The sequence below is a fragment of the Stegostoma tigrinum genome, chromosome 15 (assembly GCF_030684315.1).
Source record: "Stegostoma tigrinum isolate sSteTig4 chromosome 15, sSteTig4.hap1, whole genome shotgun sequence".
Lineage (NCBI taxonomy): Eukaryota > Metazoa > Chordata > Chondrichthyes > Orectolobiformes > Stegostomatidae > Stegostoma > Stegostoma tigrinum.
This window is the reverse complement of record NC_081368.1, coordinates 29,915,207-29,939,717: the sequence shown is the minus strand read 5'-3', so window position 1 is coordinate 29,939,717 and position 24,511 is coordinate 29,915,207. Positions and strand designations below refer to the sequence as shown.

General features: G+C 38.5%; 1 protein-coding gene across 13 annotated transcripts in view; it reads left to right on the top strand.

Moving 5' to 3' along the window:
• tenm1 (teneurin transmembrane protein 1) overlaps positions 1-24,511 on the top strand; it is a 2,164,854-nt gene that overhangs the window by 2,095,174 nt on the left and 45,169 nt on the right. For all 13 annotated transcript variants that reach the window (XM_048544387.1, XM_059651404.1, XM_059651405.1 and 10 more), the window contains 2 exons: positions 9,791-10,157; positions 15,094-15,604. In XM_048544387.1, coding sequence (XP_048400344.1) covers positions 9,791-10,157; positions 15,094-15,604 — 878 coding nt within the window. The remainder of the gene's footprint in view (positions 1-9,790; positions 10,158-15,093; positions 15,605-24,511) is intronic.

Below are 24,511 nucleotides of genomic sequence, written 5' to 3'. Positions count from 1 at the left end.
TACTGAAGAATTGTAATGTTTTCTCTAATCACCATTGTCCAATTTATGAATATGAATGTGAAAGAACCTTAAGGCCTTACAGATAAAAAGCATGGAAACAGGTCCTTTCGTCCAACCAGTCCATGTTGAATATAATCCCAAACTAGTCCCCCCTGCTTGGTCCTAGCCCATATCCCTCCTATTCATGTACTTATTCAAATGACTTTTAAACTTTCTAATTGTACTCACAACGATCACTTTCTTAGGCAGTTCATTCCACATGTGAACTGTGTAAAAAGAATCGCCCCTCATGTCTTGGTTAAATATCTCTCCTCTCACCTGAAAAACTCTTGCCTTCATGTAAATACTTAAGGTGCCTATTGCAAGAGGCCACCAGCAGACTGCTGAAATTTCCCAATTTCCAGTCACGTTATTTTTAGGTGTACATGAATGGAATACCAGAGGCTTCAAATTCCACATCAAAAGCTTAGGCTAGAATTTTACAGCTGTGGGAAGAAATGAAATGTTAAATTGGACACTGTACAAGTGGTGCTATTTCTGGTGGCTATCCTGTTGGACGATAACCTGGTGCCGTGTGATTTCTGACCTTATCCAACCTGCTGTGATTTTATCAGTGGTGTGAAAGGCTTCAATGGCTTGCCTTGGGAAAATTGATCTCTTATGCGGTTCCCTACATTGCCTCTAGGATATTATGTACAGCAAGAGACGCCAACACCTGGTGACCAGGATTCCAGATAAAATTTGGCAAACTTTGGTCCCTGGCTTGGAAGGGAGAAAATGGTGCTCTTTGGGCATCCTATATCCACGTCAACCCACCCGTGTTTCCTCCTTGCCACTTTTATGAGTTGTCCACTGACAGAGAGAACAATTCTAAGCATTACACCATTATAAAACAGTTAACGGATGCTAGTTTCGTAGTCTCTGAATTTTTAAAAATCTACCAAAATTTTTTAAAAACTTTAAACCCCCTGAAGTCATTGCTACCAGCTTGAATAACTAACATTTCTCATCTGTTTGCCTTTCTGAAGAAAATATGAACAGTAAAGCTATGTGCAATGTCTTAACTGAAAACCGACGAATTAATCAAAAAACATTACCTTGATCCTTACTCTCCATCAAAATCTGAGCCTAGAACACTGAAGTGTGAGGTGAGAGTCTTACTGCTGTGTATAGTTAGAAATGTTAATCAGATTATGGTAAATTGCTTAAAGAGGTTCCATATAGAGCAATGTGTAGCTGTAGGAATAAATCATACCAGACAAGAGCAGGTGTCCTCAGGACGTAGTCAAAGAATGTATAGTAATGTTTGATATTTAGGTTTTCAATGTATTTTATGGTATTTTTATTTGTTTTAGTCTTGCGCTTTGGTTGCTTACAATCCACCTAGCCCCCTTTCATTGTGCTGGAGTGAAAGTAGTGCAAAGGTTGTTGTGCACAGTTATTTTATCAAGAAATAATTCAGCAGGAGCTTTGTCTGCTTTCTCTGTTTTGAGGAGAGTAAATTAACATTTTTTATCTGAGAGGAATTTCTTTAAAATGCAGACATGGCTACACCAGGGAAATAGTTCGGGAAGGAATTTTAATGCTGGTCAATGGTGTAAAACAGACAATGTGAAATAAGCTGCTACAAGTGTGGTGGGGAAAATAATACAACATGCCCAACTTTTGTTTCCTTAAATTCTTGAGAAGGAAACATGGTTTGGGGTATATAATAGATGGCAAACCCAATATCACCCGTTTTTAAACAACATTAATGGATTATTGTTTTCATTGTGAGTTTTTGTTTTCTTTTTTAGTGTTTTGTATTCTGTATTCAAAGTGTTACAAAACTGTTACTTCCTATGAAGCAGTGGATAATTTGGCTGGTTGAATCAGTTAGAGGAAATCTCCAACGTGATTTCATCTTGCTGAGTATTCTTCTCTTTCTGTGAGTCAGTTGTCTGTTTTTGCTGGGGTGTGATTCAACATGACACCTGTAGCTCAACAAACTCAATACAGCAACACACTCAAGAACTATCGAGAGAACGTTATTTGGAGCAATCAAGTGCAGAGTGCTTAAGCATGGGACCCTAATTTTAGGAAGGTGGTTTCAGTCACTGGAATATATTGCCCAAAATGTTAATAGGACCGGCTTCAACAATAGCCTTCAAAGGGAATTCGATACAAGCTTTATTTTTCAGATTTTTTTAATCAGGGCAAAAGGGGGAATGTAGATGACTGGAAAAAATTGGCTTGCCATTCCAAACAGCTGGTGGAAACTCAATGGACCAAATTGCATTCTGTGTTGTATGGTTCTATCATTGCCTGGTTGAGATCAGCTAACTCAGCACAGTCTGCAATTGAAACTGGGGCTTTACTGGTCGATAGTGCTAGTATATATTAATTTAACTGGAGCATAATTTCACAATGCTGATGATTAAATGTAACTTTTCATGTGTCAAGTATATGTTGAAATCTATCATCCTTGAGTGATGTATTATTGGCTTTCAAACTGTAGCCAGAGAAACCAGAAGAACTAAGTGAATTCACTTATGTTAAAGTGACTTGAATTACAAACATCTTTTGGCAGGCTACCAACCACAATAAATGCATAACCTTACTAGCCACGAGAGAAAACAGTGAATAGCTATTAGAGGGGCAGGTGTCAAGTTGAATATGGGAAGGAATTGATTTTTCAAACACTTGCATTGATTTGTAGTAATTCTCCTGTTTCGGATCCAAAAAAGCTTTTTGATGTGGATAACTGTCTTCAAAATGTTCAAACTGGCCAAGTCTATAACGCTTGATTGAAAATTCAATACTTTGTCTGTATTTAGTCAGTTAATCTCCATCAGAGCAAGGGTGGGGCCTTACAACTATAGTAACAGTGCGTGCTGGAGTAGAGGAGGGTAAGTCAGCTTGGGTTCCTATCCCGAACAGCATCCACTACTCCTACTGCAAAATGTGCACGTGTAGGATGAACCTTCACAGTGATAGCTCATTTCATTTATTGCTAGTGTCAGCTACTAAAATCAGGTGTAATAAACAGTTTTATGAACAATGTACGGTATACTCCCAATACGTAGACCAACACGAACCAGCTTGAATGACTGCTTCATTCAAACTAAAAGCTCACTCAAACACCAGCACAGTATGACATTATTTCATTTCATTCACTCTGATTTGAAGACAGAATATCTAAAATTAGTTATGGAGTAATTTTGACTTCAAATAATAGTGTCTAAGATATGATATCAAATTGTCTACCCATTAAATAGTTGTCCAGATTCTTGTTTCCAAAAACTGCTAACTGCTGCCGCTCAAACTTTGCCAATTGCAAAGTTGCAATTGCATTTTAAATAAAATACGAATTGTATGCGCCTCTACAAAGGAGTGAGAAATATACTGAAGATAGAGAAGTTGTAGATACGTGTTCAGAGAGTAATGGTAATTTGGTGGGGTGGAATAGTCCATGGAGGTTTCAAGGAATCTGCCCTAGAAGCCCTCTTGTTCTCGGCTCGGAGCAGAATCCTTCAACTGAAAACTGGATGTAAAACTGTCAAAGTCACAGGAAGATGGAGTTATAGAACCTACAAATAGTTAGTATAAGGCACTGTGGCAACAGCTGATGGAGACATTAAATGGAGAGATGGGTATCAGTAGAATCATAACTCACTACGTCAAGTAACTGAGAAACAGCAATTACCAAACTAAAAAGGCTGCTGAACAGACCATAAGATATAGGAGCAGGAAGCGGCCATTGATCTGAAGTTTGCACTACTGTTCAGTGAAATCGTGGCTGAGTTGATCATCCTCAATTCCACTTGTCTGTCTTTTTCTGAGAACCTTTGATTCCTTCGCTGATTAAAAATCTGTCTGTCTCAGCCTTGAGCATTCTTAATCATCCACCATCAATAACTGTAGAGTCACGCAGCACGGAAACAAATCCTTTGGTCCAACTCATCCATGCTGACCATGTTCCCGAACTAAGACTTAAACCATTTGTCTTCATTTGGCACATATCCTGCTCAACCTTTTATATTCATGTGCCTAACTAATTGTCTTTTAAATGTTGTAATTGTACCTGAATCTACCACTACTTCTCGCAGTTCAGTCCACATACAAATCACCATCTGTATGAAAATGTTGCCCCTCATGTCCCTTTTATGTATGTCTCCTCTCATCTTAAAATTATGCCCCCTAGATTTATAATACTCACCATTGGTAAAATACTTTTGTTATTCACCTTATCCATGCCCCTCGTGATTTTTTAAACCTCCATAAGGTCATCTGCCAACCTCCTTTGAAAAACGTCCCAACCTATTCTTATAACTCAAACCCTCCAGCCCTGGCAATATCCCGATAAATTTTTTCTGACCCTCTTCAATTTGTTAATGTCCTTCCTATAGCATGGCAACCAGAACTGTACACAATACTCCAAAAATGGCCTCACCAATGTCCTGTGCAACCTCAACATGTTGTCCAACTCTTATACTCAATTGTCTGAGCAATGAAGGCAAGTGTGTTAAATGCCGCCTTAACCACACTGTCTACATGTGATGCAACTTTCAAAGAAATATGGACTTGAACCCTTAGATCTCTCTGTTTGACAATGCTACCAAGGGCCTTACCATTAACTGTATAAGCCCTGTCCTTGTTAGTTTTACTAAAATGCAATTCCTCGCATTTATCCAAATTAAACTCTATTTGCCACTCTACAGGTCATTGACTCAATTGATCAAGATCTCTTTGGAATTTTAGATAACCTTCTTCACTGTCTACGATACCACCAGTTTTGATGTTACCCTCAAACTTGCTAAATGTTCATCAAAATCATTTATATCAATGACAAAAAAAATTGGACCCAGCGCCAATCCCTGTGGAGCACCGCTGGTCAGAGGCCTCTCATCTGAAAAACAACCCTCCACCACCACCCTCTGTCTCCTACCATCAAGACAATTTTGTATCCAAATGGCAGGCTCTCCCTGAATCTAACTTTGCTAATTAGCGTACCATGCAGAAGTTAGTCACACGTTTTACTAACGTTCATGTAGATCATGTCTACCATTCTGCCCTCATCAATCTTTTTGATTATATCCTCAAAAAACTCAATCAAGCCTGTGAGACATGAGTTCCCTTGCACAAAGTCATGCTGACTATCCCTAATCAGTTCCTGCCTCTCCAAATGCGCATAAATCCCATCTATTAGAATCCCCTCTAAACAACCTAACCAGCGCTAATGTCAGAGTCACAGGATTATAGTTCCCAGCTTCTTCTTACAGCCTTTCTTAAATAAAAGTACAACACTAGCCACCCTCCCATCCTCCAACAAGTAAGACTGTCCAACCCTTTGCGTAGACTATACAAGCATTCTTCTAGGGACCCTGCAATTTCTTCCCTGGGATGTGTTTGATCAGGTCTTGGAGATTTATCCACCTTTATGACCTCTAGCACTCCTTTTTCTGTGATGTGGACTGTTTTCCAGACATCAACATTTAATTCCCCAAGTTTCCTACTCTCTATTTCTTTCTTCATGTAAAAACAGATGTGAAATATTAATTTCGTATCACTCCCATCTCTTGTAGTTCCACACATGGACAACCTCATTGATCTTTAAAGGGTTCGATTCTCTCCCTGCTTGATCTTTTATTCTTGATGTACTTGTAGAATCTCTATGAATTCTCCTTACCCTTATCTGCTGAGTCTATTTCATATTCCTTTTTGCCCTCCTGATTTCCCTCTTAGGAAAGCCCTAACACCCTTTATACTTTTCAAGAGATTCACTTGATTCCAGTTGTCTATACATGATATATGATTCCTCCTTATTTTTGACCAAAACCTCAATGTCTTTATTCATCCATTGTTCCCAACTCTTACTGAAATAACCCTATAAAGGCTGGTTTCCCATCACTAAACCATCCTTTATTTTCATGTTGAGAGTGCTTAACACTTATCCAGCTCTCTCAGAGCCAAGTGTCAGAGTGAATAGGATGTCTGGCGGTCCTGTTAATTCCTTAATCTGTGAGGTCTACCTCATTGACCTTGTTAAAATCACTGCACTTACCAGCAGTATAATACCTCCAGGAATATAATTCCTACCAGGAATATAATACCTCAAGTCTTGTCTTACTTTTGAAAGGCTTCTACTTGCCCCTCGTCCTTTTACATACGGTCTACTTCAATCAACTCTTGAAAGATCCTGTCTCATATGATCAAAATTTGCCTTACTCCAATTAAGAACTTTAACATTTATACAAGGCCTACCCTTCTCCATAACAATTTTAAAACTAATAGAGTTATGATCACCGGTTCCAAAGCATTCCCCCACTAACACTTCAGTCACTTGTCCTACCTTATTTCCCGAAAATAGGTCAAGTTTTGCTCGATCTCCAGCAGGTAAATCTACATGTTGATAACAAAAATGTTCTTGAATGCATATAACAAATCTCTCACCATCCAAGCCCTTAACACTATGGCAATCCCAGCCTATGTTTGGAAAGTTAAAATCCCCTTCTATTAAAATGCTGTTATTCTTATATGTATCTGTGATCTCTCTGCATAATTTCTCCCCAATTTCCCTCTGATGGGTTTATAGCACAATCCCATCAAGGTGATCAACCCCTTCTGATCTCTGAGTTCCACCTATATAGCTTCACTTGACAATCACTCAGAAATATCCACTCTAAGTAGAATAGTAATCAAGAATGTCACTTCCCGTCTTTTCTTGCCTCCCTTTCTATCCTTCCTATAGCATCTAAGCACCAGCCCATTAAGCTGTCATTCCTGCCTGTCCCTCAGCCATGTTTCTATAAAAGCTATGATGTCCCAGTCCCATGTTCCTGTATAAGCCTCGGGATCATATGCCAATGAAAGATCCTCTGTGATAAAGAATTCTGAACAGGATTCCCAGAATATGTTTCACCACAGGCATTTTGTGAAATTGTGCAGTACATACATTGACCGCACACTTAGTTCTGTGCACAGCTTTAAACAATAAGATGCATAAATATTGAATAGAATTGTACAACTGACAGCAGAATGAGAGATTGAACAGTGAGAAGAAAACTGGGCTCTATCTCCTTGAATGAAACAGACTGAGAATGTGGAACCTTTACGACATAGAAAAATAAACATAAACCATGACAGTGCAACTAAATAGGCTCAATTAGTAATTGCGAAGATTCTAAAGCAAGTCTCTCTGTGGTCAGGAAATTATTTCCAAAGTATTTTTCACCAGAGGCATTGATTTCCAATAATAGATTTTTTTCTCTTTGAAGTCAGTGTATTTCTTAAAAGCTATAACATCGAACAGCCAATGCTACGCTCTACACTATGTGGAATAACAGATCCTTACCAATAATGTAAAATTCTGAATATGACTCCTCTCAATGTCAAATGTGACATTGGTTTATTCAACACAAAGTACTAATTTTGGGATATAATGAGCTTTCATTAACATGCAGTAGCACCAATTCCTTCAGGCCCTGCAAATTGCCAGAGGAACCAGAAGAGTTATCAGGTTGAGTACTTTTCTTGTTGAGGCATTTTTGCAATTGCAGCAATATTGTGTCGACAAACATTTGTTGCTCCTAACTGGTGGCAAAGAGCTCTGTAAAAATCAGTTGCTTTCCTGTCATCTCCCATTTCTAAGTTTTTGAATTATGACAAAAATCTGGTATTTTACAATTGGGGTCAAACTTAATAAGCACCCCAAATCTTGCAGAAGTAAATCTTATGTCACCATCCAAATTTAAATACATTTACACGAGACTGATTTAATCAGTACTTGACGTTGTCATAGTTGGTCGTGAGGAAAGACAACGGTTAGGAGATTTCTAATTAAATCATGCTGTTAATTAGCATGGCAGAAGTTTCAAATAACAGTATTTCTGTTGCCTGATATGATAGTAAGCATTGTAACATTCAATAATAATAAGTATTATTGTTTATTCACGGGATGTGGGTGTCACTGGCCAGGCCAGCATTTACTGTCTATCCCCAATTGCCCCAGAGGGCAGTAAAGTGTCAGCGATATTGCTGTGGGTCTAGAGTCACGTATAGGCCAGACCAGGTATAGATGGCAGCTTCCTTGCCAAAAGAACATTAACTTGCTTTCCAAACAATCAATAACAAATTCCATGGCAGAACCTGTGTCCCCAGAACATTACCAGGGTCTCTGAATGAATGTTCTCATGATAATGCCGGTAGACCTTCACATACACGTATTTTAATGAAGGTGAACAATCTCAAAACTACAAGAAAATGTATTGACTTTGGATCACTTTGTTTTACTGCATTGTTAATTTCAGAGTTGCTGGGGTTCTACACTCTTAATTATTGTAAATATATCCTGCATCCTGTTGCATTTGTTTTGTCTCTGAAGCATGAGAAACAATTTACTCCATGCTTCCCAGTCCAAAGATGGCTTATCAATTCCTTGAGTTACATCTGTTAATTTCATTGTAATATCTAACAGTGGTGTGTTTTTTTTTACTTTACTTGTGTATTACTTTTTCAAATAGCAACAACTTTCTTTGACTCTACAATGATGAGCTTGCAGTATTGCAATTCTCCATTTCTTTCTGGATTGCTTTAAGAACCCTGTCATTATTCTTTTCAATCTGTTTCAATTGCAATGTAACTCAATCGCCTCTAGCCATTTGCTTCCTTTGCTGCGCAGAACAGCCTGTTTCTGCATCTATTCGATGCTTAACCGTAAATAACAGACATTCTGGGGTAGATTTTCTGCCTGTTGACTATGAATGAGCTGGTGATTTAAAATGACGTCTTAACACCAGCTCAATTTTAGTGACATAAAAACTTTTCCACCTGGTTAGCTGTCATTTTTGTAATTCCTATCCTGTGTTTAACATCTTTCATATTTCAATCATTATTACATGACCCAAGTGAACATTAACTTGACTTATTTCCATGTTTCATTTATAGCTAAATTTAAGAAGTGGGAATATATTTGTTGCTGTACATGCATAATAAAATTTAAAAATAATTTTGGGTGGATTCGCATCAAATTCATAACGGACTCCCTTTTCAATACATCAGCAAGATTAAAAGGAGTAAAACAGATGAATAAATCTGAGAACTCATAATTAGTTGACAGTAAAGACCAGGTTTTAAACAATGGGTGAGCTGAATAAGTGAAGTAATGAAATAACAATAATTATGCTTCTTTTTCCTGTGAAAAGATATTGACATTAAACACGAATTTAAAAAAATTAGAGCACGAACTTTCATTGGGTAATGGTGCACCCCCATATGTACCAGAGGCACATAAAGAGAATCAGATTTGGGTAAATAATCATTTTGCTCCGTAAAGAAGCTCACACATATAATCTGATTAACTCGATCTGAACTACTTACAATCTCTTACTTTACTTTAAAATGCATTTTTTTTTCAGATTCTGTTACTTAAGTCACTTTTCTAAATTGAATCCTTACATATCATTTTTCTTTTCATTTCAAAATGAAGTTCCTACTCCTTCTCAAAATGTATTCAGTGCTAATAGTATTAGAGTTAGTTAAATAAAATAAAAAAGGTTTGGATCCATATAATATTGGCATTTCTAAAACTTTTGGAGCTGAAGCACAAGTGACAGGTTATTGTAAAAATCAGAATTTGTCAAGAGTATTGAAAAAAACTGCTTGAAGATAATTGAAAGATTTATGAACAAATATTGAAAGAAAATCCACAGTTGCTCTTTGCTCGAATACCTATTCAGAAAATGGACAGCGAAATTTGTTGTTCTGAAACAGTTCACTGGTCATTTCAAATCCAAAACATTTCTCTTCTCAGGTGCGTCTTGAATGGCCGACTGACCTTGCCGTTAACCCCATTGATAATTCCCTCTACGTGCTTGACAACAACATTGTACTGCAGGTCTCAGAAACTAGTCGTGTGCGAATTGTTGCAGGCCGGCCTATCCACTGCCAGGTACCAGGCATCAACCATTTTCCAATGAGCAAGGTGGCTGTTCACTCTACTCTGGAGTCAGCCAGAGCTATTGCTGTTTCTCACAGTGGAGTACTGTACATAGCAGAGACAGATGAGAGAAAGATCAACCGCATACAACAGGTCACTACCAATGGTGAGATCTTCATATTTGCTGGCACATCAACAGAATGTGATTGCAAGATTGATCCCAACTGCAATTGTTTCTCAGGTAATGTTGTAATCAGTCAAGATATGTTCAGAAACCATTTCGTAATCCAGTGATTTGTGGTTACATTTTACTTACAGCACAGAAATAAGTCATCCTTTTCAACTTGTCATTTCTGGTTTTTATGCTTTAACTGCATTTCTGTGAAATGAGTTGAATGGCTGAGAAGTACTTGTTAGTTAAGTAAAGTCCATTCCCAACAATGGAAATTCCAGTTATAAATGATCTAATAATTTGGGAAATTGAAAACCAAACATGAATGTTTATTATCCAAACATGTCCACAAGAAGAAACAAGATATGCCTTGGTTTTTTTTTCAATCAACTCATGAAGGGATTGGAAATATTCTTTCAGTCTAGCTGCAAAATTCTCACTTTTTTCTATGGAATCGATACGCATCAGACCTCCTGTGCTCTCATTGTTCTCACATACCTAAACTGCTGTCTCTTCCCCATTCTCCTTTCCTCCTCATTTTGAACTTCAAAAATGGATACAATTTGGATAATGCAAACTTGCTGCTGCACAGGTAGAGCGATTTTCTATAACGATTTCCCTATAAAGCAATTTTCTAAAGCACGAGGTCTCACAAGAACGCAACTATCACCTAATTAGAGAAATACCTGTATTTTGTTACTTTACTGTAGCCAGCAGTGTAACATATTATTGTATGTTTTTTTTGTAGAGATGGATTTATAATTAAATTGCCTAATGTTAAAAAAGTTGCGTAGTTCAGGTCATTTTCATTCATAATGTTCATTCACCTTCTCCATTTGTTTTGACCTTTTTTTCCTGTTTACTTGGAAAAAGACATAGGTTACAGTACAGAATTATCCCACTGTATATTTTCAAAGCTAGATCTATTGAACATTCTGATGGAGAGGAATTAATAGTGATTGTTGTCAATTTTTGGGAACACCAAAACTGCTGGGGACAAAGATCATCTTAGTTGTGAGAGATTTGCTTTTTTTCCTTTTACCCATTCACGGGATGAAGGTATCACTGGTCAGGAAACATTCATTGCCCAGAAGGCAGTTCAGAGCCAACCACACTGCTATTGATCTGGGGTCGCGTGTAGGCCAGGTAAGGATGGCAGTTTACTTCCCTAAAGGACATTAGTGAGCCACATGGGTTTTTCCTGACAATCAAAAATGGTTTCGTGGTCATCATTAGATTCTTAATTTCAGATATTTTTATTGAAATCAAATTCCACCATCTGCCATGGTGGGATTTGAACTCAGGTCTCCAGAATGTTATCTGAGCCTCTGGCTTAACATCCAGCGATAATATCAAGGGGCCATTACCTCCCCACTTTTCCAATTATAACTATTTATTTGCAATTGTAATAATAAATATTTCTGCATCATAAGAATCAAAATTAAGAATAAAAATAATTCCTATTGGAGTTAAGTTTACAATATATAAGGTTGCATGCAAACATTGAATTACTCTCATTGCTTATGTTTTCATGGTGTCACCACAAAAGTTTATTTTACACTGAATCTGTCTTACAGGTCCTTTCATTCTACATGTTTCACAGGGATAAGAATATATTTCCCTTTAATATGTTAAAAGTATGCAACTGATACAACCCATTATTTTCAATGATTCAGCTGTTACTAATCCTGAGAACTCAGGTGGAATTGATATGGTCAAGGATTGTTTTATATAGTTGTGTTTAACGTGGCACAGATTAAGAGTGGAACTGAGGTCAGTGATCTGTGGGCAACGCTATTATCATACCTACTTCCACTATCCTCCAATCCCAGTTAATTTCATTTGAAAAGCTAATACTAACTAGAACCTCTGTTAGTAAATTGGAGTCCAAAGAAATTCAGCTCAAGGGTAATGTCAGAATTGTCGCGCTTTATGTTGCACCTATCAAAATGTGCAAGCTATAGCAAATATTTTGTCATATTTGAATGTCTAATACACATCTAAGTGGCCATGGAATGTGACTGTATGATAGACAACTCTTTCTTGGAAGTGTTCCGTGATCAGTGGACACTATGATGTTTCATTGGCACAGATTTAAAAGCTCCCATTGAAAAATGTTCCCATTTCTTGAACTTTAATTTAGACAATGTCTACATAATACATTTGTTGTGTCCTCTTTATTTTTGGAAAGTGGAGCTTGAAATTCATCCAAATACCCCAAAGCCTTTGCTTTCAGCTTATGCAAGTTGGGAGACCTACTTGAAGTCAAGGAGATGGTGCATAGTAGATCATTACCACTCCCCACAGCAATGTGCATCATGGTTTAAGAGCTTACAGATGAGACTCAGGGAAATCAGTTATAATATTTTATAGATGTAATGACTTTGCTCATAATCAGGTTATAAGAGAGTATTGGAATGAAGCAGATGTTACACTGCAATCCATTTGCCAAACTATTTCGATTTTTGTTACATTTTAAAAGAAAAACGCATGGTGGCTTTGCAGCAGCATGGTATCTCTGCGGTTAACACTGCTGCCTCATAAAGCCAGGGACCCAGGTTCAATTCCAGTGTGTGTGGAGTTTGCATATTTTCCCTGTGTCTCCGTGTGTTCCTCCCACAATCCAAAGATATGCAAGTTAGGTGGATTGACTATGCTAAATTGTCCATAGTTCCAGGGATGATTAGGCTAGGTGGATTAGCAATAGGAAATGTAGGCTTACAGGAATAGAGTAGAACGGGGAGTGGGGTTTGGTGTGATGCTCTTCAGAGGGTTAGTGTGGACCCAATGGGCTGAATGGCCTACTTCTGCACTGTAGGGATTCTATTCTATAATTATGACTTCTTGTTCTCATCACCTTTTGAATGGATCTTTTGTATTACACTATTCTGTCTCTTCCTGACCATGAGGTTTAGCTCCTGATCACATGGGTCTCTGACCCCAGTGACCATTCTTCATGCATGATTTTAGAGAGTGAGAATTATTCAATGCATCCTATAATTTTGACCCATTTAGGAAATTGATCCCACCTTATTTCCAAGCTTGCATATATGATTAGAAGACTCCAGATTCAATATGTGGTATGTGCTGAGTAAGCTGCTGTCAACTGGCATGACAGTAGAGGGTGATGCATAGATAGGTTTGCTGCTCCTGATTTCTGTCCAGTGATCCATACAGTCTAATGTTTGTGCATGAACAACAGATAAGAACAGGATCAGGTTCATCTATCATGCCATCCTCATTTAAGCAGCTGTCAGCATGTACCTTTGGGGTTGACATACAAAGAATGGCTAGTTAGGCAGAAGTGCTGGAGGACTGGTTGTGTGTGCAGGATGAAACGTGTGCAAGAATCAGGAGAAGAGGGAATAAAATTGAAACAGAATTCTTTTCAATATAAGAAAAGTGATTGTATTTCCATGCTGCAGAGCTCTGGTCTATTTTAAACGACTGGCATGAAACTGTCATGGAATGAAACAGCTTTCTTTGTATTGTGGACGTTATAATGCAGTAAGTTTGATAAAATATTGCCTGTGGGTTTGAGCTATTTATAGGTACTGCTGAGTTGTATCTCCTTCTAACCCTAGATAAATAATTACATCTTGAATTTCATACTAAAGCTACAATACTTTGTACAGCAGATCTGTTAGTGTTGTCATGTGTCATTCATGAGCAAAGTGATGATTTTTTCCATTGGCTGTAGCCTATGTTGCCGTTGTTACCAAATATAAGTGGTGGTTCGTTCAGCATATTTCACCATACTGTACATAATCTCTCCTCTATCCCTCCTGAAAGTTGTGACTTGCATTCAAGTCTTCGGTCCAGACACACTCTGATAGCTTACTCAAATAGCTATTCTTCACCTGTAGGCACAGTGTTAGTGACAGTGGGCTCTGTGACTTTGATGGTGAGGATTATCAAAACAAAACAATTTCTGACCATTATCCTCACTCCAAAGAAAGCTATAATAAATATATTTCTCGGTGAAATGTTTCCCTATCACAAGGTATAATCTCATAGATTTTCACATTTTGTCCAATATTGTGTTCGGTAAATTGCTGCAGAGCGACTGAAGCACTGACAAAGCACTTGAGCCAACACAATTGGCTTCAGGCCCTCCGCAAAACGAAGTGAAATAGCAGCCCAGGATTCTGACACCTACTTGTCAACCAAGTTTAGTGTCTAGCTTGATTGTGATTCCCATTAAAATGTCAAATAGCCAGCTGATGTTTGCTGTTTAGATTCTCACCAAAAGAATGGACACTTTGGAAAGGAATCAATGCTCTGCTGCCACATGCCATCCTGTCCCCCAGCAAGTGTCTACACTTTCAAAGGGCTGGAAGGGCCAGGTTCAAGTCTTGCTCTGGAATTTGACGGTCAAATTCTTAACTCATTCCAAACACAGCCAGATGGCTTGAGTATCAACCTGTAAATACTTCAGTCAGATGCCAATGGTAGGTAGCAGGAGAAAGAGAGATTCCTGGTCAGCCATGTTATGACAAGAAAAGCCTCAAGTCACTGTTCATTGTTTTGGACTGCAACATGCAAGTACATGTTCTCACAGCAACACAGGATCAAGTTGACAGGATGGGTGTCTAGATCAGATCGGTGCCAACAGCATGGAGTTTGATCCCTATTTCAGCTGTTGCAGATATAGGACCTGCTCTCCCTGCCTACCTTGAGTGGAAGTTGTGAAACTGAGGATCAACTGCCTTCCTGAGAAGAAGAATAGAACAGCTGATTATTTATTAAGCACAGTCTCATCAGTTTCTCAAAATAATAGCTACAGAATAAACTGCTCTTCTAAGCTAATGCAAAGCAAAGTGTTTGGCAGGGATGGGAAAGAAGAGAGAGGGCTGTAGCTTTGAGTGAGTCAGAGGCCTTTCCTGTGAGCTGTACTTTTCTCCAAATTATAGCATCAGGTTTATGTGGATGCTCAGATTTATTCTAATTGTTTCTAGTTGATGATTTTGATCATTAATATCAATACATTTTCTTTATTCCCTAGGTGATGGTAGCTATGCCAAGGACGCAAAGTTGAAAACACCAACCTCCTTGGCTGTTTCTCCAGATGGCACACTATATATAGCGGACCTTGCTAATATCCGGATCCGAGCGGTGAGCAGGAATAAACCCCGCTACAATCACTTGAATGTATACGAAGTGGCTTCACCAGCAGATCAAGAGCTGTATCTCTTTAACATTAATGGGACCCACTTGAATACCTTGAATCTAATAACAGGAGACTACGTTTACAACTTCAGCTATACCAGTGAGCGTGATCTTAGCTCCATCACTGGCAACAATGGCGATTCGCTACACATTCGGAGAGATGCTAATGGCACACCTCTCTGGCTTGTGGTGCCGGGTGGTCAGGTATATTGGCTAACTATCAGCAACAACGGGGCCTTGAAAAGAGTATCTGCAAAGGGCCTTGACCTAGCAATGATGACATACCACGGTAACACCGGTCTGCTAGCAACGAAGAACAATGAAAATGGCTGGACAACAGTTTATGAGTAAGATATTGTCAGTGTTGCTAATATTTTCAATTTCTGTTTATAAAGTTTACTTGCTACAATAAGTAGTCACATAGTGAAAATATTGCAATATAAAATTTCTCTATTATCATTTAGGAATTAATTTTAATCCACAGCACCTGTGTGTCACAGGATGAGTGAAGGAAGAGGAAGGCATGTAAATTGAAGTGTATTGCCTTTTGATTCCATTTTCACTGAGGTCCATCTGGCCATCATTTTAACTGCTAACTGCAGTTTGGTGGCTTGGTGCTGTCAGGAACCACATGAAAAGAAGCGCACAGTAAGTCAATGGGACCTCATTTACACTTGAACCCACTCCCAGGTGAACACAAACTGGAAGCAGTACCTGTGAATGCTGGGAATCTAAAATAAAAATGGAAAGTGCTGAAAAACACAGCAAGTCTGGCAACATTTGTGGAGAGAGAAAAATAGTTAACAAATCAGGTTGACGACTTTTTGTCAAACCTGAAAAGTAATTCTGTATCTTCCAAAGATGCTGCCTAACTTGCTGAGTATTGCCAGCATTTTCCATATTTATACCAGGTCAGTGAATGGAAAGCCATCTACCCATGTTTTAAGTGAAAATAATTCCTCTTCTGGAACTCGCTTCCTGCCACACAAACATAGTTCTGCATTTTGCCCATGTTCCTGTTGGTCTTTCATGTCTTTATATGAACTCCTCTGTTTCTGTTCACTTAAATTAGTCAGTATCACTTCATCTGTTTTTTTTTCCCAATAATGTTTTGGGCCATAATTAAGAGTTGAAAAACATCTAACAACAACTGGCATAAGTCAGGCTGGTGTCTACATATTTAAATGCTTTAATTCTTTGCACGAAATGTTGCTGGTCATGTAAGTGGATAATATCAAAGCGGAGGAAACTGGGTGTCTCGACTGGAACAGAATAGAGCAAGTGCCTAAATTACTCCTTAACCAATCTCATAGAAGGACTATGAAATTAACAGCGCCTAAGACTGAATTGAAAGTTTAAATTAGGAGCATAAAATCAATGTTAAATCAGGTACAGAAAGAGAAATACAGGGAGTGAGAGGAAGATTGGATGAAGAGAGAAAAGAAATAGGAAAGAAAATAAAACCAAAGAACTGTGTTGCTGGAAATCACAAAAACAAACTGAATTGAAAGGGTGAATAATCAAGGTCTTTTTCCCCAGGAATCTAGAGGACGTAGGTTTAAAGTACGGGCCAAATGCTAGCAAATGAGACTAGACGAATTTAGGACATTTGGTTGGCATAGATAAGTTGGATCGAGGGGTCTGTTTCCCTGCTATATGAATCAATGAATAAAAAAAATGGTGGATAAAGTCAATAAGTATGGCAGCATCTGTGGAGAGAAAGTAGAGTTAACACTTTGGGACCAGTGACCCTTTTTTAGAACAGGATAGAAGCCGGAAGAGATAGTAACAGAATGAAAAGAGGAAGCGCAGCTAAATTTAAAGAAATAAACATAAATAAGTGTGAATTGCTGTGAATCTGAATCTTGCCCTTTGCAATTTCAAAATCCCCAGCAATATTTATAACATTAGGAATGAAATTCCACACTTGTAATAGTTAATATTCAACCCAGAGAGGTTACTTACTTAGCAATAAGTAAGAGTAATAAAACGGTTAGAAAGAAGACTTCAACAAGCCATGACAAAGCTGAAATTCCTGAAGTGGGTTTAATTCCACTAGCTCATGCCATTCAATACATTAGGATTGTGAGGCTCACAGAAAGGTGATGTTTTTGAAAACTTGACTTGGAGCAACAACTTTTAGATTTCTACATTTCACTACCTGTGGAGTTTCTGAATCATTTGTGAATAACTAAAAGTGAGCACCATTAAACTCACCATTACTGTGACAGCACATTCTGGTTCATTACTTCGAATATATGTTATGAAAACTCTATCTTCCACCTACGTATCATTCAAAACACCAACATGTTTTTTCATAGTTTTACTTGAAGACATCCTCACTTATGAGGAGGCCCTCTAGTCTTAAACATTTTGAGACATTATTCCTGATTGCCAAATCCACATCATCTGTACTCCCAGTGAGTGAAAATGGACGAAGCACTGAATCTTGCTTCTTTACTCAGAGCAAACTTTTACACTTATGCGTCATTGTAGCATCAAAATGCAATGCCATTACACATTAGGTGCTTGTACTTGACCACAACAGACTTCATGGAGTGAAGGTCCTTTTTCTGTGTTGTAGACCCGTATGGCTCTGTGACTCTAATGCTTTATTTCCTGTTTTCCATCTCACTTTTTATCCCTGCTGCTACTTTCACTGCAAGATCATGGCTATTTTTTGAGAGATATCTTAATAAATACTTATTGAAATTCATATCCATTTCTACTTCACTCTCTTTTATCTAGCTTTGTCAAAAAGACCTCTATTTACATCACAAAACTTGCCTCAACAAATCAGTGCCAATTATACTTGATATTTTTCAAGTTTTTATTTCAATACAAGATTCACTATCTAGTATACACTCAATAATTCAGTTGTGTTGGTGCTGATATCAGTGGTATTCTTGAACTCGAAGTAAGCAAAGAGCAAATTTAGTTCAAGTCATGAAGATAACTTGAACTGAAAAAAGTAAGCTTTATTTCTTTGCAAATTGACTTACTGTTTGATAATTAAGTACTTTTTTCTTACCTGTTAGGAAAATATTCCATCCACCTTTTCATTTCCTTTCAAAATCACTCTGTTCACAATTTGCTATAGCTGCTGTATCTGTGCTTGTGCTTGGCATTCCTAATTATTTAATACACGGGCATTCAAGCATGAGGCTGTTGATTTTCAGCATTGCAGTCATTCATGCTCAAGGTCTGTCAATCATCTGTTAATACTTAACGTTATCAGTCTCCCAGTGCTTGGTTTTTGCTCCTTTCCAGTCTCTATTAGTAAAATGTAGCCTTATCCTTTTAAGCAATTCAGATTTTGTCCTTTCACTAGTCTCCTTGACCAGAAATGCAACAAAAGTGTCCAAAGTGGTACACAAATATTACTCAAGTCTAATACGATGAACAGGTAATCTGTTTGTTGTATACAAACAGATGATTCAATTCATGAAATTCAAAATTACACATTAAGTGGAAGGACTTTGATACATTATGAACTCAGTGCATTGTAGTATTTTGAGGTAACTCTAGGTCCATTTCAACTGTGCCAAAGGGGTCATTGAAGAGCCAAGGTCATTTAGTAAACAAATTAATGTAAACTAAAAATAACTTTCAGAAAGAAACAATGAAGCTAATCTAATGGCAGAGATTCAAAAGGACCTGTGTGTTTTTAAACAGTAGTCGTGGAAACAAATATATTCTTGTATTTGTGCCACAGCTCCTGATATATATTTGCAGAACAATCTCCTGCGAAAATTATCAGAAAATGAGAATACAAAAGACAATTTTAAAAAAGTCTCGCAGGCGGGTTGTGTCAAGGAGAATTTTTTGTCTCTCTAAATGCATGATATAAAACATATAATATAGATACTCCTAAACTTCCAGCACATTGGTTTAAAAAAAATGCAGTTTATTTTCAGAGATCTAACATGCTGCTATATTTTTCATGAACTGGTAATCAATTAACAGAAACAGAACAATGTTAGGGTGAGCAGAATAATGTGTCACACAGAGAACATCTGAAATATGACAGCTGGCTTGTGAGGGAGTTAGTACACAATACAGAATATTCACGACAAGATGTGGGGCTGAATATTCCCATTTTCAGTAAGAGTGTATTTCAGAATGTGATTCATGGTGTCCAGGTTGCCATGTCGCAGAGTGACTTTTCTCATGCAATCATCTGCTCTTTGAGTTACTAATTATGCAGCCTTAGGTTCTTGGGCATCTTCCTTGGGGAAATGTGTAGCAGGAGAGGTGGAGATATTCACCACGACTACGTGACATTCACACCACTGGCACCATCATTAAATACCAGGTCCATAGCCAGCGATGCCCACATCCCAGGAATTAAATAAAAAAAGACTAAAACTGCACACAGTATTTGTGCTGTGGCCTCAGCAGTACCCTGTTTAACTTGAGCACAATACCCTCACTATTATTTTCAATTTCTCTTGCAATAAAGGATAGAATTCCATTTGCCACCTTGATGACATGTGCCTACATAACAACCTGTTGTGACTCATGCTAACGTATGTAAATCACCCTGCATTTCAGACTTCCTCATTCCTTCTGAATTTAAATGTTACCCTGCTTTTGCATTCTTTCTGCTAAATTGAAAAACTCCACATTTTCCTGTATTATAGTCCATCTGGAAAATTTCAGCTCATGAACTTAGCTACATCCGTCAGCAGCTACCAGATATCATCTTTGCAATGTACTTTTTCACTCGTCTTGGTGTTGTCGATGAATTTAATGACACAGCCTCCAATTACCTCATCTATTCATTGATATATGTTGTAAAAGGTTAAGGATCTGGGCATAGATCCCTGTCAAACAGCTTGCTCAACTCCTACCCAGGGGTTTAGCCATGGTTAGCTACCTCATGTTCCTACCATGTCCTTGCAGTCTTGGTATTGAGTTATGATCAGCCCTGCAGGTCAAATGCAAGCAATCCAGGAATTACATGTTGGTCAGCTGAGACACTGTGGAGACATAAGTCTGGGATGGAGCAAAGTAATGTGGAAATACAGCAGGCCATGGTTGGCTTGGCCAATGTTGTGTGCATTGAGACAATGAGAGAGATTGACTATAATGGAAATGGTTTGAAGAACAGTCAATGAGGATGCATGAGCAGGAGAGCTGGTAAAGTGTTCCCATTGAATGAGTAGGAAGCATGGGTGGGATGCAGTGGGGCAGTTTGTAATTTGGAGGATGAAATGAGTGAGAGCCATTGAAAGGTCATGATGTATACAATAGTGAGAATTATAGTGCAGTAGAAGAGTTTGAGTGAATGGTGATCCTGTGAATGTGAGGGAGTAGAGAGAAAATGGCACTTACTGCTTCAAGGCAAGGAAAATCGTCAACTTTCTTACTACACTGTTGAGTATCAGTTCGGTTGTAATTTGCATCCAGGCTGGCTTGATCTGGTGGTGTGACCTACTGTGGTGGTCAGCAAAGCATCCAGGACCCTGTCCCTGAGGTAAGGAGGAAGGTCTCCTTTCCTCTGGGTAATGATCCTGACTGTAGAGGCTCAAGCAACACAGTGAGAGAGGTCAAGGTGTAGAGCTGGATGAACACAGCAGGCCAAGCAACATTATCGAGCAGGAAAGCTGATATTTTGGGCCTAGAGAAGGGTCTAGGCCCAAAACATCAGCTTTTCTGCTCCAAAATTGCTGCTTGGCCTGCTGTGTTCATCCAGCTCTATACCTTGTTATCACAGATTCTCCGGCATCTGCAGTTCCTATTATCTCTGAAACAGTGAGAGAAGTCATTCTTGATTGAAAGATGCTGTCAAGATACGTAAGCAAATCTGTTTAAATTCTGGTGCTTAAATATGAGTGTTCTCCCATATTCGTGTAGGTATAAATAGGCTTATTTTATACATGTACTGAATGGCCAAATCATGTAACCATCAACTCACCAATACTCCTTTTACAGCACTTTCCGAACCTTGGACTCTACCATCTAGAAGGGCAATGCCAGTAAATGCATGGGAACACCAACACCTACACTTCCCCTTCAAGATACATGGTATCCTGACTTGAGAAGTATTCCTTCACTGATGCTGGCTCAAAATCTTGCAACTCCCTCCCTCACAGCACTGTACGTGCAGCTATAACACAAATACTACAACAGTTCAAGAAGGCAGCTCACCATTTTTTTAATAGCAAGAATATTTGGAATCAGCAATAAATACTGGTCTAGCAGCTGATGCCCACATCCTATGAACAAATAAAATAAATATCTCATTTCGACTTGCTGTGATAAAACACATTTCACTTTCCACCTACACTGCAAACTCATTTAATGCACGCTCACAGTGGTTCTGCATTGGATTGCGTACAAGGTGATGACTTTATTGAACTACCTGCAGGTAATTTTACTTCTACCTTAGATTCAAAGACTAAGAATTATTATTGACACAATGTCACACTAAATCTAACACCTTTATTGAGAATTTTAAACAGTTTCAAACAAATCGTACATCCAACCTTTAGGTTGTCATTGTGAGATGACTGTAGGTCATTTATGATTTATCACTGGAATCATCTCAATTTTATTCACCAGAAATTTGTCTGTTGACTCCTGCCTTCTGTTTTCTTCCTTTTATACATTCCCTGTGGATGCTTCTCCTGTTCACTTTTTTGAATGCGCCTACGTGGGATTCTATCAGATGTTTACATGCAGAATGCAAATTTTGAAAGAGGTCATGACCTTCTTTGATACCATGATGTGCCGTTGCTTTGGTTAGTTTATTCCCAAATTGTCATTCAGTGTCTTAGCCATATAGAAGTCCCACGATGATTACCAATCTAGATTTAATCCGTTTCTGCTGATTTCAACAAATTCACTGTGATTAAAGGTTCTATTCAATTAGTAATATCATTGCAATTAATAAGTATCAATGTAACTAATAAGTATTGCACCATTTCTAGTCCCACACAACAAACACTACTCTGAACTCACTACAGAAACATTACACATTTCCTTGTATACCTAGATTGATAAATTTGATTGTGTGCATCCAATTAGTTGTGAAGCCAAGGGAACAACTGTTCAGTTCCACAATGACTGACACTGGTAGTTAGCGACCCAGTCTTGGGATCCCATACCTTCCCAGCCACTAACAGTATCAGTCTGCTTCATGTTTGACAGGGTAGATAGTCTGCTGGGAGACTTTTGTTTCAAGTCCCTGGTAGTGGAATCTTTTATCACTCCCTGGTATTGCAGAAGTACCTGACACTATTAGCAATTTGGTAAAAGGAGTCAATCTCTGAATCTGATCAACATGAAGGAACTGTCATTGACTTTGGCAAATATTCAAGTGCTCCAGGTTCCAATCAAAAAGAAAACCAGAAACGCTAGCTCTTGTATCTATCAAGGAGAATTAGCTGCAACTTGTACATATTGAAGCATCTGACTGCTCTACAATTTCCACATCCATCAATTAAACACAAATCCTGAATGAAGGCTGACAATACAGTAATTCAGAACAATTGATTATTTACGAATTAATTTGTGTTAGTCCTGTGCTCCACAATCAATTTGCTATAATTTTAAAGTTTCTTTCCTTCTTCTAATTGGCATGTGATTGAGATTAACCTTGCCCTTAGTTACTGCATCACTGTGATAAAAACAAATGAAACCCTGATGCCACAGTTACCTGTGTATGCATCTATAGTGTCAGATGCTTTGGTAGAAAAGATGGACTGTTTTTCAATGGTTGCTATAGTCTAGTCACTTTACACTGTGAATGGTTGAAATAAATCCTGTTGCACAACAGGAAATATCCGATTTTGCTAGAAGCAAAGTGCCTTTCAAAAATCCTTCCTGAATGTTTCTGTATTCTCTAAGTCCAGTGGCGTGGTGTGGTGTGCCACCTACTGGCGTTTATCCCATTAACAGAAACTATCAGTCTCTTTGAAGAGAATTTGAACTTACTTCTCAATTTTGTCATCAGCAGCAAAGTGATTGCACTTGCTACTCATTTGAAAGAGCTTGATGGCTGCCCTGTGGATTCTTCTCCTGTTCACTTTTGAAAGAGCTCATGAACTTCTTTGATACCATGATGGGCTGTTGGTTTGGTTAGTGTATTTCCAAATTGTCATCCAGTGATTTCAACTTTCTTGATGCTGATTTGTTTATGACGCCAGTGATCGACAGTGATATCATCAAGCAGGCTAAGTAACGAATCATAGAACATGGAACATAGAACAATACAGCGCAGAACAGACCCTTCGGCCCTCGATGTTGCACCGACCTGTGAACTAATCTAAGCCCATCCCCCTACACTATCCCATCATTATCCATATGCTTATCCAAGGACTGTTTAAATGCCCCTAATGTGGCTGAGTTAACTACATTGGCAGGCAGGGCGTTCCACGCCCTTACCACTCTCTGAGTAAAGAACCTGCCTCTGGCATCTGTCTTAAATCTATCACCCCTCAATTTGTAGCTATGCCCCCTTGTACAAGCTGAAGTCATCATCCTCTCACTGCCCACCCTATCTAAACCTCTGATTATAAAGTATGTCTCTATTAAATCCCCTCTTAGCCTCCTTCTCTCCAATGAGAACAGACCCAAGTCCCTCAGCCTTTCTTCATAGGGCCTGCGCTCCAGACCAGGCAACATCCTGGTAAATCTCCTCTGCACCTTTTCCAATGCTTCCACGTCCTTCCTGTAATGGGGCTACCAGAACTGCACGCAATATTCCAAGTGAGGCTGCACTAGCGTTTTGTACAGTTGCAGCACGACATCATGGCTCCGGAACTCAATCCCTCGACCAATAAAACCTAACACGCTGTAAACCTTCTTAACAGCACTATCACATTGAAGAATTCTCATAAAGGAGGAAGCAATGTCTTTATTTTTCAATGTTCCAATCACCAGATAGTCATTTCTGTAGCATAGACTAGATTTGCATGTTCAGACCTTGCAGAATCCTAAACAGAGCAGATTCCAAGAGAACTGCACAGGAAATTGAAACTTCCACTAGATAATTCCCCTGCACCTGGAATTCTCCAAAAGTATTCAGTTAAATCAGTGAACTTGGAGTGTTCTGATATATTTAATGTTAAGCCCAGGACTTGTCAGATTATTAAAAGCCGAGACCAAGTCCTGGATAACTATTAAATTGACTAACAATTCAACTCTCACATATTCAACTACATTTCCTCTAAGCCCTTACACCCTCTTGACTCTGGCTGACACCACTCACCCCTACTACCACTGCCTCTTTCCTCCTGCCTGCCTGA